Consider the following 16136-nt stretch of genomic DNA (forward strand, 5'->3'; position numbering starts at 1 on the left):
AGCTAAATTTTGAATAATAACATGCAGTATAAGTTTTGCGGAGACGAGCATTTTGAAAATTTGTAACAGTCGGTCATTCATAATACATGCCATGTTTTTAGATCATGCAAAACCTGTTTGCATATCTAATTCAAAAACATAAGTTCAATTCACGAGGAATTAAAGTCATATGGATAAACTTGTGTTTTGTTTTGTTTAAATCCTTCATAATATTTTGTTTGGTATCAGCTTGTTTATTTAAACCTATAGAAACGGTATTAAACTTAGATCCATAACCGGGCCAATGCCACTCAAACTGTAAAGGGGCAATTAGGCTGTGTACTGGGCCAGTTCAACGCCAGTGTGCAAAATAGTACAGGCCCAGTTCCGAATGCCTTAAACGGGCCTGATGCTCTGACCCAGTTATGTGATGTTAGCTGGCTTGTCAGTAAGAGTTAAGAAAATATCTCTTTGAAAATTTGGAGATAAAGAGAAAGTCAAAAGGAAAGAAAGCTGAGTAACCGTGGGATTAGCTTCAATGACAGGGACACCACAAAAATGGGCTTCATACACGATCCATGTCTTCAGTCTGACCAATGCTTTAAACCTATCCCACTTGACAACAACATCCAGGTGCTCCACTTAAAACTCACCCGAGGAGATGCTCAGTACAATATATACAGAAAGAGACAAAATAAAATACATAAGCCAAGTATCCCAAAGTGGTCTTTTTATTTGAAATGTAATCTGATAGTGTCATAAATCCTTTTGTATTTCACAGCTTCAATTGGGAACTCTTTTGTAAAACAATAAAAGCTGTTGACAAAAAATTAAAGAGAATGTCAATTATTCCATTAATCGAACAAAGAAAATCAGAAATACCAGCAACTGAATGACATTATGAAATTACATCAACAATTAGAATTTGGCCCAAAATATAACGTCACTTCGAACCAACTGTCATTCAAATGTTTATACATTCAGAAGACTCTCATTATCTTCAACCAACAAACTGATGACTCAAGTCATGGGGCAACCCTTCCTTATACCTATATCCCAAAACCAAGACTCTTAAAGTTTGTCCAACAGTTTGTTGGTTCTATCATTCAAGATAGTGAGAGTCAACCATGGTGACGTGCAGTACTAAAGTGTTGTTTAATAAGAGAATTGCAATAACATATACATGTACACTGTGTGAGAAACACAAAAAATATTGCAGGTGTGACCAGAATATGTAAGGAAAAAAAGAACATTATGACTGAAGTGGTCGCAAAACAGAAAATATCATCAAAACTTAACAAGTTATAAGATGTCATGCTTCCTGTAGTGAGTGTCATGGCTCCCAAGCTGACATCATGTCAAATATCAAGCCAAGAATTGAAGAATAAACCATTGAGAATAAAGTTTATCTCAAAGCATTACCTGAAAATTGATGATTTTATAAAGAATAAAAATATCAGTGTTTTGAATACCAAACTGACATCAGGTGGAAAAATGTGACAATATCGACATTATGTAGGAGCACTTCCATGAACAATATGGAAAAAAAACATAACAGATATTATTTGTATAGTTCTGTGATGCTGATATAATAACCCGAATAACTGCATCACTCCATGACATAAATATGAAACACAAATGTGAAGAAATAAATTAATAAAAATTATTTAATGCACAAGAAAGAAAATGAATAAATAGATCAATAAATATGAATCCAACAGCAAAAACACTGGGCAACAGTTGTGATAACTACAGAAGTACAATATGCTACACTTGCATCCTCTTTTGTCAGGACGTATCAACTCTGGGACAGGTCAGTAACTTATGTATCCCTGATACATAATCTGACTTGAACCCGTCCATTCACGTACATGAACATAATATTCATATCACATTTGCAACCAAAGTAAGAAGAAAACTGTTGCCTCATTACTTAATACTTCTACACAAAATGGAACATCAATATCAGAAATTCATTGAAAATGACTTTAAACTCTGGATGTTAATTACTGAAACACCAGAAAGAAAGCATCCTGATTTAAGCAGCATTTTTATCTTAAACCTCTTGTGTGCTTTTTTATCCACACCAGACCAATTGTATTTTCTTTTCCCAAAAATTTTTGGGATTACAAACACTAAATATTCTCTCCCTGTCCACATAAAGGCGGCTCCAACGTTGGAAACTTTCAAAATAAAGTTGAATTTTTTCTTTCCCAAAGCCTATTTCTAAAATCAAATTATGTCACCAATTTCAGTGTATACTTATTTTACTATTTTTGCCTTCTCCATGCATTGCATGTATGATCTACGTAGTGCGTTGGACATGTACCAGTTGGTGGATAATGGTGCGCTAAAATATCCATTATCAATACTATTAAATATTGAAAACTGAAGTACAACTATTTATAATTTTTGCATGCATATTGAAAAAAGGAAAAAAAAACCCCAACTGATCTGGCTTAAAAATTCTGCTATAAATATATTCTGAAATATGTTTTTGAAAATATATGTGCTCCTAAATTCACTCTTGATAAGTTTTTGGATTTAATTTAATTTCAAATTTCTGTACACATCTTCAGTTAAACCAGTTCATATGGCAGAAGATATTTTCAGTAGAACATACCGATTTGCACCTGATGTTAATCAATGATCATATATCACAACTACTGTAGTTTGAGCAGGTGCTGTATAAGTGAGTCCTAGTGGAAACTCAAGTCTGGAATGTGAGAGAAACAGTGCAAGATTAACATTAACATTCTTGTCAGATTAGTGAGAAATAGTATTTGACACAGTTGTGAAATATAGAGCACAGTGAAAACAAAACCATCATTACAGGTATTAATAAATATTACACATTGCCTTTGTGCGAGAATTAGGATTATACAAATGATGTAACTGTTATATGGTAGGTTTAAACATCATAATCTCTCCCAATTTTTGAGCATGTTATTTAATGAAGTGACTTATGTGACTATAAACCATCAGTGAGAATGTGTGAATATGCTGTTTAAATATCATGCTTTAAGGCAGTGCTGCATTTTCTTGACGATGACAAAATGAGTAGCTCCTCAAAACTATGAGCAACATTATGCAAATGGCTATTTCCGATGAATACTTCTCATATCTGCCCCTTTGAACAGTCAATAAATGTTATAAAAACAACAACCCCAAAACAAAAAAAACAACAAAAAAACAAAACCCCACCCCCCCTAAAACATCACTTACTGAAAAGAACCAAAAATTTTGTTTTACAGAAACTGGAGTTTGATAGCAAAAAAAAAATTCCCATAAATTTTCTATAACTGGATCAGAACATTAGAATACTGTGCTATAACTAAGACCCAAACCCTCATAGAATGTTCTAGGATTTATCTATGCTACACTATCTGAAATACAGAAGAGGAAAAACAACAGCAGAATTATATATCTTCAAAAAAAAAAAGCCCTTCATAAATTCTAAAATGGCACCCAATACGAAGAAGAATGAAAGGCACTGGGGATGGACAGTATCATCATCATCATCATCATCATCATCATCATCATCATCATCTCACAGCTTTTCATTTCAAAAACAATTTTCTTTCCCATATCTAATAATTCAAGTTCAAATGACAAAACAATTCTCAAATCTTCAAACTGTGATTCCCGAGTCAGAGTAAATGGGCACAAAGTATGAATTCATCTTTACTTCAACAACATTCCTGGGCAAAAGCTTGAGCATTCAACGTGAATGATATAATCTCTCCTAGCTAATTCCACTTTAACTGAAGGCTACAGCTGTACAGATACATTGTCAACATTCACATTCAATTTGTAGAAATTTGAGGAAAAAATACCAAAAATATTATGAATTAGTAATCACAGTGTATCACAAGGCAACAAGTGAGAGTCCAGTCTTCAGTAGCCAGAGTCATGAATATGTATGCACAAGTTATTTAAAAAAGGTGCATTAGCATCAGGGATGTAATATGTCGATAAAAGCTAATGATCATGTCAGCTAAGACTTCATGCACCATCCACAGACACAACTTCATGTTTTCTGTATTGAATGACAAACCACCGTTCATAGCCTTACAGGTAACTCTGGAAGTTCTGAATGTAGTGAAATCTTAGTAACATACCTGTTACTTTGAAGAAGTTCACATGGAAATCCACACCAAAATATGTAAAAGATACCAAATTTAAATCCAATGTAAATGTTCCATACCTACAATAGTTTACATGGACTTCTGACAGACTTACAGTCTTCTTTGGATGATCTGAAGGCAGTGAATCCTGTTAATTTGGAAAGGTTAACATGGAATTCCACATCCAAATGTCTCACAGATACCAAAGTTGAATCCTATGTAAAGTGACTACAAAAACTGGTTCTAAATATCCCCTGCTCTGGATTAAGCCTAGCGTTTACTGTAAGCTGAGTTCAGGTTCGAGGTGGAATGTACGTATCACAACCGTGTCATGTTATCTGATTTAACCTGGCTACTGAATCTGGACTCCGCAATATGGAAACAGTGAGGGTCTGATGTAATATGGCAGCATAGGCACATTGCAGGCTCAGGATATATCATGAAAAAACATACAAACAACTGTCGTTAAACGGTAACAAAACAAACATACAAAAATATGAAAACTGGAAACTGGTACAATAAATACGAAGCGAATGTGGGCGAAGTAACCAATAACTTATATATATATAACTTGAAAGTGACTTGAAAGGAATCACAATGTTTAAAATTCAAAATGGAACATAATATACACACTGAACAATAAGAATCTCAAACTATGTACATTTAAATAAATAAATTATAAGTAACCCAACAAAAACCCTAAAAGAGTCCCAAAACGGAATGTCCTCTCACCAAATTCTGACTTAGAATAACACAATAACTGCCTCAGCTGGGCAATGTCAAACATTCAGGAAAACCATGCATACCAGACTCTTACAATGCAAAAGTCAGTCCATAAGAAAATAAGGCACCTTGTTAGAGGAGTATCTCCTGCAATTAAACTATAATCTGTACAAAATTTTGCAATTCAAAATGTCAGATACAATAATCCATCTGCTGAATATATTCACCTTCAGTGGTTTCTGTACATGTATGAAACATGGCCCCTTCTGAAGGAGTCACTGAACAGAATTCAGATTTTGACAGAACGTTCAAAGGCTGTTCTTGTGAGCATAACTTTTCAAAACAATGTAGAAAAATATCACCTGTAAAAAAGGACATAATTCTGTAGAAATGTTTCAAATGTCTAAACATTTTATGTGTTTAAATATCACATAATATCTGTCAGTACAGGTAGAAAATCTAAATCCTAATATCACCACGGCTTTCTACTTAATGTATTCCTAATATGGAAAGCAAGGAAGGAGTGTGCTAGATAACTGCCTTCCGAAACACTTACCCTAGTTACAGCACTAAAATCACTTTGCAGAAAAACACTAATAAAGTCTTGAGAGAAACTGCATTGAAAAATAATTTCAGCTTTCAGGGACAATATTCATGAATTAGAAACCAAAATTAATGACTACAGAATTTGAACACGTTTATACTGTCCATATCACCATGAGATGCAGGGTTTGTAATTAATGCTACAGATTATCATGCATAACAGCTGGCAATGAGGAAATGCATGCATACAGGTGAATATGTGCAGTGTGGTGAATTAAGATGAGTGTTGAGTATCGGTGATATTCTGTTATTGTGAAGTGCCAGGGCTGGCAGTGATCACTTATAGAGATGAAGAAAATGATTGTACTGAACCTGACACACAGTCATCTCTCACTCAATCATCCATAGTCTCTCCCAGGAAGATTTACATTATCAGCATCAGTGATTGGGGATCATACCAGTATGAGATATGTCACCGATGGGGGTGCCATATAAAGACAAGGCATAGTATTAGGGCAAGCTTGGCCTACACTGGAAGTTTAATGGGTCTGTACCAGAGCATAAGCACCACGGCTACCTTTGGTGGATTTTACCAGTATTTCTGGGTCACAATGGAAGTTTTGGACAACCATACAGGCATAACTACTGATGCCTCTAGTGGATTACAACAGTATACAATGGAAGCTCACTTTAAAGTCCATGCACCTTGCTGTTATTATCCAGTCCTGTTCACAAGAACTTAGCATTACACAAATCATATTTAAACTGCTATGAAATAAAGCCAATATTTCATGTAACTAGGGGTCATTTAGTGATATGAATTTTAAATTTTATCCACAGTGTGATTTATATTGTGGTATATTTGGGTCAAATTGTTAGCTACAAGTAACATTTTCAATCATACCAGTAATTTGGCATCATTTTATCAGACCATGTTACTGACCAAATTGACAATATGTTAGCTGATGACGGGAAATCTATTTCTCCAATACCAACATTAGCTTGTGTTACTGATTAATGTACACGGAGGATGGTGATAACAGCTGGGTAGTGTTCCACAGTCAACTAACATCATCACCCTATCCCACGAACATTGGACTATATGCAGTATACATATACAATTTCACAGATGATTGTCATGAATTGATCTTATCAATATCCATTGTAAAACCATTCATATTAACATTTAGTGGTATTCACAATTAGCAGGAATATTTTCATAAAAAAACATCATAGATGCTTGGTAAGATTGTTATCAAGCCAACAATACTTAGTTATAAGTCACTAATTTTAAAAATGCATCAAAAGCTTAATGTTGATACAATACTGACAAGGTATATAGCTTGGACTGCAGTTTAGATGACGATAACGAAATTAATATGCTTATGAAATATGATCACCTTGATGGGGATGAGAAATGTCTGTACATTGTAGAGTCGGTGAACTATTTGTTGAACATCCTGATGGGTGATCAACTGGTTATGGGGAGCAGGTGCATAATTTCACAGTACTGAAAATGGGGCCTGATTTGGTATGCCTGGGACAGACACATGAATCATTCAGTCTTTCAAACTTGTTTCACTGAGACTTGAATTGCCGTTTTCAAATTCATGGAACCCAACACCGTTACTGAAATGCCCATCCACTGACTGGGCAAAGTGGAGTTTCATATGCTTATTGAGCTCATATTTTCGCACAAACTCTTTCCCACAAAGGGTGCATGTGTGAGGCTTGGCACCTGAATGGATGCTCTGAATGTGTCGCTTGACGTGATCGCTACGACTGAAATGCTTGCCACAAATGTTACACACATGGGGCTTAGCACCTGTGTGTATTTGCATGTGTCGTTTAAGATGGATATTTTTGGCAAAGGACACCCCACAGGTTGGGCAAGGGAACGGCTTTTCCCCAGTATGTGTGTGAAGATGGACTCTCATGACACAGTAAGTGCTAAAGTTTTTGCCGCAGAATTCACATGAAAATGGCCGATCTCCTGAATGAACTCTCATGTGACCCTGCAGGTTTGATTTAGTGCTGTATTTCTTAAGACAAAATTCACAAGAAAACCCACTCTGGGAGTGTATTTTTATGTGTTTGCTAAGGTTCTTTTTGTCTGAGAAAGACTTGTTACATATGGGACAAGTATGCCCATTAATCAGGGAGCTAAAGTGGCTGCCGGAGAAACCATTGTCGCCTTTAGGAGATCCAGTTGAAATGGTAATAGTGTTGTCATTGACATGCAGGAACTCTGGCTTGATGGGCATTTCTTCACAGTCTCGCTTATGTTGATCCAGCATTTTCTGGTTGTCGAAGATCTCCCCGCAGATGGTGCAGATGGTGACCATGCTACTGCTGCTGTTGTTGAGTCCTCCATTGGACATGGAGAAGCTGTCTTCTGAGGTGGATGTGTCATCTGGACGAGAGACGGGACTGGATGTGTCCATGTCTAAAGCAAGGCACAACATTACTGATGAGAAATAAAGGTACATGTGAGTGAGTGAATTTAGTTTTATGCCACACTCAGCAATATTCCAACTATATGGCTGCAGTCTGTGAATAATCGAATCTCAAACCAGACAATGCAGTGATCAACAGCAACAGTATTGATCTGTGTGACTGGGAACTGATGACATGTGTCAACCAAGTCAGCGAGTTTGAACACTCGATTCCATTAGTCATCTCTTAAGACAAGCATAGTCAAAGTTTGTGGGTTACTGAAGACCTATTCTACCCCAGATCTTCACGGGTACATGTGGCACTCAAGTTCATTTCCAAATAAATACGGCCCAACACAGGATCTCTCTAGATGTTCTATATGGCCAGGTGGGAAACACACTGACCTTTTCCTGCATACACAGTGTTCACGAATAGTGTCTGACCCTCTGACAAATCTGGCAGATTTGCCAACGGTCAGACAAAAGTCCCCAACCTGCTAGCCCCAGTGTCTGACTGAATATGTCACAATAACTTTTGTCTGAAGTTGTTATTTGTGGCATGTAATACGTGTTCACTGTTTCTAAATTTATGATTATAATGTTTGTCATTATATAATGTTAATAATTTCAAAGCCAATAATGAGAAATGTTAAATCTGAAATGTGTGTTTAATTTTTTTCTGTGGGTCCTGTGAATTTTCACTGGGTCAGACAGACATCTGAAACTTACAGGATCCAATGTCCTGTTACTGTGAAACACCATTCGTAAACACTGCATACAGCCTCATTACTTGTTCTTCAAGAAGAATTTCTGTTCTTTCAACTACAGACAATTCCTGTGCTTTATATATAAATTGTTCTTGTTCTGTAAACAGGCTTTCCAGTGTTCTACAAACACACTGTTCTCCTTATACCACTATAGTCTACAGACCATAAAAGTGCTACAGAAGCAGCCTGTTCTAGTTTTCTACATACAAAGTTCACCAAACACCACAATATGCTGGTTATCTGTATACAAACCATCAAGTGTGAGGGGAAGCTGCAACAACTCCTCTGGCAGGAACTCCTTCAGTTTTTCAAACAAGTCAGGGAAGAAGTGTGCCACCTGAAAGCAATACAAGTGGCATCAAGTACATGACTCAAATGGACTACCCACAGACCAATACATCAATGAACCTGTTATCAAGTGTACAACACCAATGTATTTCAATACACATGACGATACATCAATACACATGCCATCAAATACACAATACTAATGGACTACCCAGACCAATACATCAATACACCTACCATCAAGTACAATGCTAATACACTACCAACAGACCTACCGATACGCCTTGGATCAAGTACACATTGTTACTGAACACCCACAGATCAATACATCAATACACCTAGGATCAAGTATACAATGCTAATGGACTACCACACACCAACACATCGATACACCTACCATAAAGTATGCAATGCTAATGGACTACCACACACCAACACATCGATACACCTACCATAAAGTATGCAATGCTAATGGACTACCACACACCAACACATCGATACACCTACCATAAAGTATGCAATGCTAATGGACTACCACACACCAACACATCGATACACCTGCCATAAAGTATGCAATGCTAATGGACTACCACACACCAACACATCGATACACCTACCATAAAGTATGCAATGCTAATGGACTACCACACACCAACACATCGATACACCTGCCATAAAGTATGCAATGCTAATGGACTACCACACACCAACACATCGATACACCTACCATAAAGTATGCAATGCTAATGGACTACCACACACCAACACATCGATACACCTACCATAAAGTATGCAATGCTAATGGACTACCACACACCAACACATCGATACACCTGCCATAAAGTATGCAATGCTAATGGACTACCACACACCAACACATCGATACACCTACCATAAAGTATGCAATGCTAATGGACTACCACACACCAACACATCGATACACCTACCATAAAGTATGCAATGCTAATGGACTACCACACACCAACACATCGATACACCTGCCATAAAGTATGCAATGCTAATGGACTACCACACACCAACACATCGATACACCTGCCATAAAGTATGCAATGCTAATGGACTACCACACACCAACACATCGATACACCTACCATAAAGTATGCAATGCTAATGGACTACCACACACCAACACATCGATACACCTACCATAAAGTATGCAATGCTAATGGACTACCACACACCAACACATCGATACACCTACCATAAAGTATGCAATGCTAATGGACTACCACACACCAACACATCGATACACTACCATAAAGTATGCAATGCTAATGGACTACCACACACCAACACATCGATACACCTACCATAAAGTATGCAATGCTAATGGACTACCTCACACCAACACACCTACCATAAAGTATGCAATGCTAATGGACTACCACACACCAACACACCTACCATAAAGTATGCAATGCTAATGGACTACCACACACCAACACATCGATACACCTGCCATAAAGTATGCAATGCTAATGGACTACCACACACCAACACACCTACCATAAAGTATGCAATGCTAATGGACTACCACACACCAACACATCGATACACCTGCCATAAAGTATGCAATGCTAATGGACTACCACACACCAACACATCGATACACCTACCATAAAGTATGCAATGCTAATGGACTACCACACACCAACACATCGATACACCTACCATAAAGTATGCAATGCTAATGGACTACCACACACCAACACATCGATACACCTACCATAAAGTATGCAATGCTAATGGACTACCACACACCAACACATCGATACACCTGCCATAAAGTATGCAATGCTAATGGACTACCACACACCAACACATCGATACACCTGCCATAAAGTATGCAATGCTAATGGACTACCACACACCAACACATCGATACACCTGCCATAAAGTATGCAATGCTAATGGACTACCACACACCAACACACCTACCATAAAGTATGCAATGCTAATGGACTACCACACACCAACACATCGATACACCTACCATAAAGTATGCAATGCTAATGGACTACCACACACCAACACATCGATACACCTACCATAAAGTATGCAATGCTAATGGACTACCACACACCAACACATCGATACACCTACCATAAAGTATGCAATGCTAATGGACTACCACACACCAACACATCGATACACCTACCATAAAGTATGCAATGCTAATGGACTACCACACACCAACACATCGATACACCTACCATAAAGTATGCAATGCTAATGGACTACCACACACCAACACATTGATACACCTACCATAAAGTATGCAATGCTAATGGACTACCACACACCAACACATCGATACACCTACCATAAAGTATGCAATGCTAATGGACTACCACACACCAACACACCTACCATAAAGTATGCAATGCTAATGGACTACCACACACCAACACATCGATACACCTACCATAAAGTATGCAATGCTAATGGACTACCACACACCAACACATTGATACACCTGCCATAAAGTATGCAATGCTAATGGACTACCCACAGACCAAAACATCAATACACCTACCACAAAGTACACAATAATACTACCCACCCATCAGACCCTTCTAGCCCTTCCTACAACCAGGAATACCAGTAGCTTGGCCTGCTCTCTTTATTCAACAGCCAGAATACCACCTGAACTATGCAATTTTCTGAATAAATTTGATACTTTATACTTATCCTGACTTACGCTTGCTTTTGTCATGAGTCAGGATAAGGAAAAATATGTAATTTTCTGAATAAAATTGATATTTCATATTTATTCTGACTCAAGATGAAAGCAATTAAGCATTTAAGCATGAGTCAGGATAAGGAAAAAAGTCAGCTAACCCCATTCAAGGACATACCAGTGGTGCTGACTGTTGCCTGTCCTCCCCACAATGGTCCACCCATGTCTGTATGGCATCCAGCACCTGCTTGTCAGACAACACCTCCCCCTGGAGAGACTTGAGTGTCTGTAATAGACTGTACACTGCCAGGTCCAGGAATGTCTCCTCTGCCAGAATCTGTAACAAAATAAGTCAGATGAATAGAGAGGAACAAAACTACCACTAAATCCCAAATCCCAAATCCCAAATATCCCCAAGCCAAGGATTCAGATTAGGGTCCACTGACTTAAGTACCCTTATTTGCCTGAGTAAGGTTGGCTGTTCATGGTTTACAGAGTAAGACTAAAGTACCCTTATTTGCCTGAGTAAGGTTGGCTGTTTGTGGTTTACAGAGTAATTCCCAAATTGCATGACATGTTTAATAACTGTGACATGAAAACTGTTGAAAAAAGCAACGCTATCACGAAATATGTGGTTTACAGAGTAATTCCCAGATTGTACGATATGTTTAACGACTGTGACATGAAAACTGTTGAAAAAGACCAAGCTATCAAGAAATATGTCATCAACAGTGTCCTATTACGTCCTCAAGTGGCATTTAGAAGCTGGTATGATGAAGAGGAGCACCTGTTATGAATAGACAACTTCTTCATTGCATTCAATGTGACATTTCAGTGTATATACTAACTCCATTACTCCATACACTGTTTGTATGATAACGGTGTTACGATTTACAGCCATCCACTACAATAAAGACCTTGTCTATCCACAAAAAGTCCTCCTCTTCAGTGTCTCATTATTTCTTAGACTTACAAGTTTTCTAAAAATCAGTACATTTCTTTACAATTCTCAGAGCCACATGGAATTAAAACAACTGTTCTTGAATGTTACCTTTTGAAAGTTTTCCTTAATGAAGGCTACACTATCCTCCTGTAGAGTCTTACAGTCGCACTGAGTGGCCACCTGATATGTCACAAGGCATGTGTCAGGACGGAGCTGAGACAATAGAAAGTCGCAGCACAAGTTACTAATCTCATCCAGTTGAAACATGAAGGCTGTTGGCAGTAAAGTCAACACATTCTCCTCCGTCACGGATATGGCCGATGTGTAACAGAATTCAATAATACTTTGAGCGGCATCTGGGTCTACATCAGTCAAGTGGTATTCGGCTGGCGTTTCCCGTGGGTTGTGCTCCAGCAGGTTGTGAAAATAAGGCATGCACGCTGACAGGATAAGTCGATGAGCTGGGATGCGGCGGCTGCCGACATTGAGAAGGACGTCACATAGTTCTGTTTTTCTTCGGAGCTGGTTGATGGATCCTATTAGACAGTCAGCATGGTTGACAGAGGTATAGTGTAGTGAGCTCTCCATTCTGGCAGGGGGAGGTAAGTCTGTCTGTAGGTGGGGCAGGAAACCATGGAGTCCTGCAAATATACACCATAGTGAGAGGTGATCTACAAAGAATCTTTTGTTCAATAATATTCCAGCAATAGGATGGCAAAACAATACAGTGATTATACTTTGATTAACGATCAATACCACTAAGCAAGTTTTTTGAGCCTGACATGAACAACATACCTGCTTTGCGACCAGTATGGTACAATTTCTAGGCTGGGATCACCAAATGAGAGAATGAACTGTTTGTTTGTTTGTTCTGGGACTCTTTTCACAAAGCACTAAGGTGATCCAAAGTCCTTAAAGTAGCCTTAGTGCCGTGTTAAAGAATGGGAGTTAAGGTTAACCTTAGTAAAGATTGTTTCGTGAAAAGAGGTCCCTGAAACTTGCTGTACATTGTAGTAAATTGCGTATAATCATTTTAATGAACTACAATTTAAATTACTGGTCCTTTTGAGTTTACCTGTCACTGTAGTTTACTGTATTTCAGTTCTAACAGCTTGTGTGAGAACAAAGTGACACAGTTTGAAGATGATCTTCGAGTAAGGGTCCCCTGAACAAGCACAGATTGCCTATTGAGCACCTAGCATCATGGACATATTTGAATAGACAAGCAGGACCCCAGGTGCCAGACACAATCAAGTTATCACACAACTGTCTTATCACGACATAGCTTGAGGTGTAAATAAAATGAGAATGTTCCTTAGCAACAGGGAAAGAGCACTTATAAATTGCACTGTGAAAAACTACAATAGACACCTTTCAAGGGCTCTGTGATGAGGCTGTTAACAACAGTCTTCAGGTCATCACTTATTGCTCAATCTTTCAAAACCAAAACTGGAAATTATGTACCAAATTCACCTTTGAGAATTATCTTAGACAAATGGAAGGACAAAAGACCATTCAACAAGTTTACAGCTTGTTTTTATAAACTACTTTCTTGCTGTGTAAAAGGAAATGACTTACATACTCATCAAAATCACAAGTTTCCTTTAAATGAACTTGATGACCTGAATGAATAAGGGCAATGAAATATGACAGTTTCTCAAACATAAGATGGACGTGTAACACCCTTTACACAACCTACTTATCCATATTATGATCCAGTGACTAAGTTGAAATACCCTGTCAGGATAAGTAACTGCTCTGAACAAAACAAAATTCAAAATTAACAAAATACTCAAGGAAAACTGTGTAGTAACAAAGGGCTGTTAAGATTTCCTCATTCAAATTTGGAAGTATGACATGATTTAAAAACATACCAGTAAATATAATACTTTGTTCAGTGATGGTTACATATAAGCATTTTCAGGCCTTAGGTTGCCCATCAACCCTTCCATCTTGTACCTAAGTAAACACAGCACATCTGCCATATGCAAAATCAAGAAAATGGTTGAAAACAGTTTTATGATCAGAACAAAAACATTAACAAGGTCTACATCAAGGTTTGCATCAGCAATCAAATATTTATCTATACCTGACCAGGGGCTATTGTTCTCTAGTAGCAACTGGAAGTAAATATTCCTTAACTGGAATGAAATATTTCCAGGTATGTTTTTCACAACGATCAAGACCTGTAATGAAGAAGAGACTATACTGTTCATTTATTAAATTTTCATCATAGAATACTATGTCCATGTTTAAAATGCCTAAATTTGACCAGAACAAACATTTATAACTTTAAAGACAAGGGCACTTTGTTGAATCCTAGGTGAATTCCTGCAATGAATTCCTCTTAAAATTTCCACAACACATATGATAGACACCAGTGTTGTACCATGACACTCGGTTGCAGTCACTGTAGTGATGTATACATAACACAGCACACAAACTAAACCACAATAACTTAAATATCAGTCTATTATAACAGACCCAGTTAATTGTCGTGGGCACAGTATGTATTAACAATGATTAATGTATCCCGCTGAAGTGGTTATGTTACATCATGAGTGGCTACAAGGGGGAAGACTTAACACCAGGATGGGGACTAGCCTACAGCAGTGTGTGTTATGATGGAATCACCTCAGGGGAAACCCATAGATCTCAGCCCTGGGCTGTTCATCTGCCATATCATACTGTAGACTTTGAAATTTCACCCCCACCTGCTCCACCCTTGCACTTGGTTTGACACTGGTGGGATACACTGTTATAGTTAATAAAACAATAACTGTGTCAGCGATTTGTACTTGAGTGTGTTTACAACTCCAGTTGGTGTTGACACGCATATCACCATTCCTCATGCTTTCAGTGAAATTGCTTGTAAATAAAGTTTTGGGATATTTTAGAACATTGTAAATGACTTTATTCATTTCTAAATGGACTTTCAGCTGTAAAATATCGAAACATATCATCAAATATATTATCAGCGTACTGGCACATGGCCTAATTTGTATCCCTCTGAAAGTTGAACCAATACATCTCAGAACACATCATGACAGAGCAGTTACTCTAAATCAGGATGTAACGAGCATTAAGATCTATCCAAGATTAGAACAGATGTTTTACTTACTATAACTTCTCACATCAGACCTCACCAGGATCTTCTTATATATTCCATAGTGGTCTTTGGAACTGGTTGAAATCTCACAAGTGATAATTGTTTCATTAATCAATGAGCAGTCATTGATAAAAATTGGTTAACATGTTTCAGATTTTCCAGGTTGTTACTGCAGATAAGTAAACATGGTTCTCTGATGTTGTTTTTTGTTTTATTTAGTAAACTGCTGAAATGACCTTTTGCAAACTCCACATCCAAAGTAAAATGATGCCACTTGCTACTTAAATGTGATGACTAATGTATCATAAAGACTAACTTCCTGAAGTCTTCCAGAAATATGCAGTCATGACTTGTCAGTAAGTGACACTGAGTTTTCTAAGAATTAAACACGTATTAAGGCTATGATAAGTTCTAAGATATATTCCATTATCAAGTGTTTCAAACACTAAAACAGCACTGACAAAATAGTTTGTGTTCGATTATGAGAAAATGTAATTGATTGAGCATTTGGTCAGTGTGAC

General features: G+C 37.6%; 1 protein-coding gene across 3 annotated transcripts in view; it reads right to left on the reverse strand.

The window, feature by feature from the left end:
- Positions 1–692: 692 nt before the first annotated feature.
- Positions 693–16136, reverse strand: part of LOC137277478 (myoneurin-like) — a 28754-nt gene continuing 13310 nt past the window's right edge. Inside the window, exons 2-5 of one of the 3 annotated variants that reach the window (XM_067809214.1) lie at positions 12615–13147; positions 11742–11900; positions 8827–8911; positions 693–7818 (exon numbers count right to left, since the gene is read on the reverse strand). In XM_067809214.1, the coding sequence (XP_067665315.1) occupies positions 6932–7818; positions 8827–8911; positions 11742–11900; positions 12615–13094 (1611 nt within the window). In that variant the 5' untranslated portion in view covers positions 13095–13147 and the 3' untranslated portion in view covers positions 693–6931. The remainder of the gene's footprint in view (positions 7819–8826; positions 8912–11741; positions 11901–12614; positions 13148–16136) is intronic. The other 2 variants (XM_067809212.1, XM_067809215.1) reach the window with 2 other exon arrangements.

Source organism: Haliotis asinina, chromosome 3, assembly GCF_037392515.1.
Source record: "Haliotis asinina isolate JCU_RB_2024 chromosome 3, JCU_Hal_asi_v2, whole genome shotgun sequence".
NCBI lineage: Eukaryota > Metazoa > Mollusca > Gastropoda > Lepetellida > Haliotidae > Haliotis > Haliotis asinina.